Source organism: Trachinotus anak, unplaced genomic scaffold (genome assembly GCF_046630095.1).
Source record: "Trachinotus anak isolate AG129_WGS33_773 ecotype Australia unplaced genomic scaffold, CSIRO_AGI_Tana_v1 ptg000026l, whole genome shotgun sequence".
Classification (NCBI taxonomy): domain Eukaryota; kingdom Metazoa; phylum Chordata; class Actinopteri; order Carangiformes; family Carangidae; genus Trachinotus; species Trachinotus anak.
This window is the reverse complement of record NW_027273877.1, coordinates 10,446,739-10,449,858: the sequence shown is the minus strand read 5'-3', so window position 1 is coordinate 10,449,858 and position 3,120 is coordinate 10,446,739. Positions and strand designations below refer to the sequence as shown.

The 3,120-nt window shown below is 45.0% G+C and overlaps 1 protein-coding gene across 1 annotated transcript in view; it reads right to left on the bottom strand.

Moving 5' to 3' along the window:
* Positions 1-92: 92 nt before the first annotated feature.
* The window catches only part of LOC139609902 (ATP-binding cassette sub-family C member 4-like), a 32,745-nt gene continuing 29,717 nt past the window's right edge, over positions 93-3,120 (bottom strand). Inside the window, exons 27-31 of the mRNA XM_071464949.1 lie at positions 2,982-3,071; positions 2,385-2,557; positions 2,094-2,199; positions 1,070-1,204; positions 93-981 (exon numbers count right to left, since the gene is read on the bottom strand). Coding sequence (XP_071321050.1) covers positions 892-981; positions 1,070-1,204; positions 2,094-2,199; positions 2,385-2,557; positions 2,982-3,071 — 594 coding nt within the window. The 3' untranslated portion in view covers positions 93-891. The remainder of the gene's footprint in view (positions 982-1,069; positions 1,205-2,093; positions 2,200-2,384; positions 2,558-2,981; positions 3,072-3,120) is intronic.

Genomic DNA, 3,120 nt, shown 5'->3' with positions numbered 1-3,120 from the left:
GTTCTGGGCTGGTCTTCTGCTCACTTAATGAGGTAAAAACATGAGTAAACGTATAACCTGGATTATTCTGATCCAAAGGACTTCAACAAAGAAAGATTTGTACGTGTTTATGCAGCAGTTGAAACAAAGCATTAACATGTCAGACAGTCATGACTCATTTAAAACACAAACTAAACAAAGTGTCATCATTTGAACAGAAATTCAACACTTCCATTATAGCAGCTGTGTTCAGATTGTCACCTGACCTGCTGACCCTGTGTGCACGCCACAGTCAGCAGAGTGAAAACAAGGAACCAGATATTTCTAGTAGTAAAATCTCTCTCTTCATACTGTTGTTTAAGGCTGGACCTTTGTAGATTAGTAAATCTCAAGACGACAACATAGAAACTACACCTCCACTGATCTCTCAGACGCTGCTGTGTAATCTGTCCGATTTGGTGATTGTAAATACAAACTGTTGCAAAGGATTAACAAAGGCAATTTTGGACGCTTAAACATCATCACATGTACAAACTGCTGCAAATCTAAAATAAGGCACTTACAGTTTTTAAAGGATTATTCAGCCATTTAAAAGCAATTTCTCTAAGGCATCAGTGCACTGAGCAGCAACTTGTTTACATATGAAACATAGAAAATAAATAGTGTCTATGTCAACAGTTTTTACAGCAGTGATTTCCAGGCTCTCAGCTTCAAGGAAGCAGCATCACGTGCGTAGATCTGGCTCAGCCACAGTGAGGCCGAAGCCTCTGCAGACCCTGTCTGTCCTCCTCAGTCTCCTCACCAGCTGAGTGGACGAGGGCCTCTGTGCTTCAGAGGCAGGAGGGGCACCGCACGAGCGCAGGCACTTTCTGAAGTCTTCTGGCAAATCAGTGAGTCAGAAGCTCCCGACGCTCACAGAGCAGTCTCAAAGATGACCAAGTTGCCGTCTGCTGTTTCTGCATGTCCGTTTGAAATGTTGGAGCGGCTTCTGTTCTCGTAAACCTGAAAACACACCATCAGAAAATGTCGGATTTGTTTGTGATAAAAACAACAGCGTTTCACAGTAAGAGACATCGAGGGTAAAGCTCACCTGTTTAGCTGCCTGTAGTAGAGCTGCTGCCTCCTGTTTGCCAGTCTGCTGCACCATTTTGTAAAAGATACCATCTGGGTCCTGAAGGAGGGTGTAAGGCTCATCATAGGCGTGGATTCTCCCTGCATCCAGGACCTGGTGACAAAATCACATTTCTCATGATTGTTGAGGAGCATGATGATTCAACCTGGGTATGTGCTATTAGCTAGCTGCACTGCCAAAACATGACAGGAACACTGACAGCACCGAGCTGCTGCAATTCTGACACTTTGTGTTTATGAGCTTTTCCATTTGAAAAGTAACTTCACAAGTCAGACCAACCCCACTCATCCTCAGGGTCGAGGTTTTATTTGTCCAGGTTTTGAAAATATCAAACCTGAGATTAGAATTTAAAACCACTAGAGGGCAGCATTATGATATCCTTATTGTCAAATGAGGTGGAGTCACATGCTGGAAATGTTTTGAAATGTCAACACACAAAGCTTGTTGTTGACCAAGAAACACTCTTCAGTGTGTTGTTCCCCCTAAAACCACAACTTATCTTGTTTTTGTACAGATAACAAGATATAACATGTTTATTAGTGGCTTTAGATATGCTGTTAGCCAGATGACCTGATTCCTCATTCTTCAGACACACGAGTGTATTTTTCAAATTGTCAAACTACTCTCTGGGTCACTTGTGCTATGACTCAGGAACAAAACAAAAGCAGTAAATGTAAGCAGCCTGCAGGGGGTAGCTGCTGCTCTGTCTCCTGTATACAAGGTTTCCATATTGAGTTTCTCTGTGAACTGAGTTGTGTTATAAATACTAATATACTCGACTAAATATCAGACGCCTTAGTATAACAACAAAATTCAAACACGCCTCAAAGTATTCCAAAAAAGCGGAGCATCATGATGTCCATGAAGGAACTGGGTGGACCTGTTCACCTGACTGTGGCTGTGTCACATCTCAAACCGTGTGTGTAGGAATGTAGTAACACTTTACACCTCCAGACCTAAGTAAGTTCTGAGTGGGACTCACCAGTATGCGGTCACTGTCTATGATGGTGTTGAGACGATGAGCGATGGTGAGCACGGTGCATTCTCTGAACTTGTCTCGTATGGTTCTCTGGATCAGCTCGTCCGTCCTGCAGAGACACAGCACGTACATTCTCAAACTGTTCTGCAGTCACAGCTCGTATGTCATGAGCCCGACTGTTTGCAAAGGCCTGGCCGTCAGTTCAGATGCACTATGCATGATGTTCTTCACGGCACGACCATTTGATATCTTGCTCTGTGACGACGCCAATCTCATAAGCTGTGTCTGCAGTACCTGGGGTCCACGTTGGCCGTGGCCTCGTCGATGATGAGGATGCGGTTCTTCCTCAGGACGGCTCTGGCCAGACACACCAGCTGCCTCTGACCCACGCTGAAGTTAGAGCCTGACTCAGCCAGAACCGTCTCCAGCTTCCCAGGCAGCTCCTCCACCACAGACTTGAGCTGCACCTGCAGAGAACGTGGACCCAGGGAATCAATCAATAAAGAAGCTCTGATTGTTGAACGTGTGCTGTGGCGTGTCTCCTTCACTGAATATTTACTGCTCTGTCATGAGAATCCAGACAGTCTCAGCCTTTGATTAGTGAGACCAGGATATGTATACGGCAGCTTAATCACAGAATCCACATAGTGTAAAACACAGTTGGCTTTCCACACACACCTAGAGACAATTGTTCTTACACACTGTGGAAGGAGTCATTTAAGATTCTGACACAGAGTACACCTCCGACAGTGTATGACAGAGGTGTCCATGCTCCTGCAGAGTCTATCTCTGTTTTGTAACCGCCCACCTTTATTTGTCTTCATCACTGAATCCTGCCACTGCTGTTGGTAAGTGTGTGTGTGTGTGTTTGTGTCACTGGGTGTTACTGACTTCTTGCAGCGCGCTCCACAGTTCCTCATCTGTGTGTTGGTTAAAAGGGTCCAGATTCTTCCTCATGGAGCCAGTAAACAGCACTGGGTCCTGGAAAACAAGAGGAGGGAGAGGTCAAAGGTCACTGCTGGTTACACAT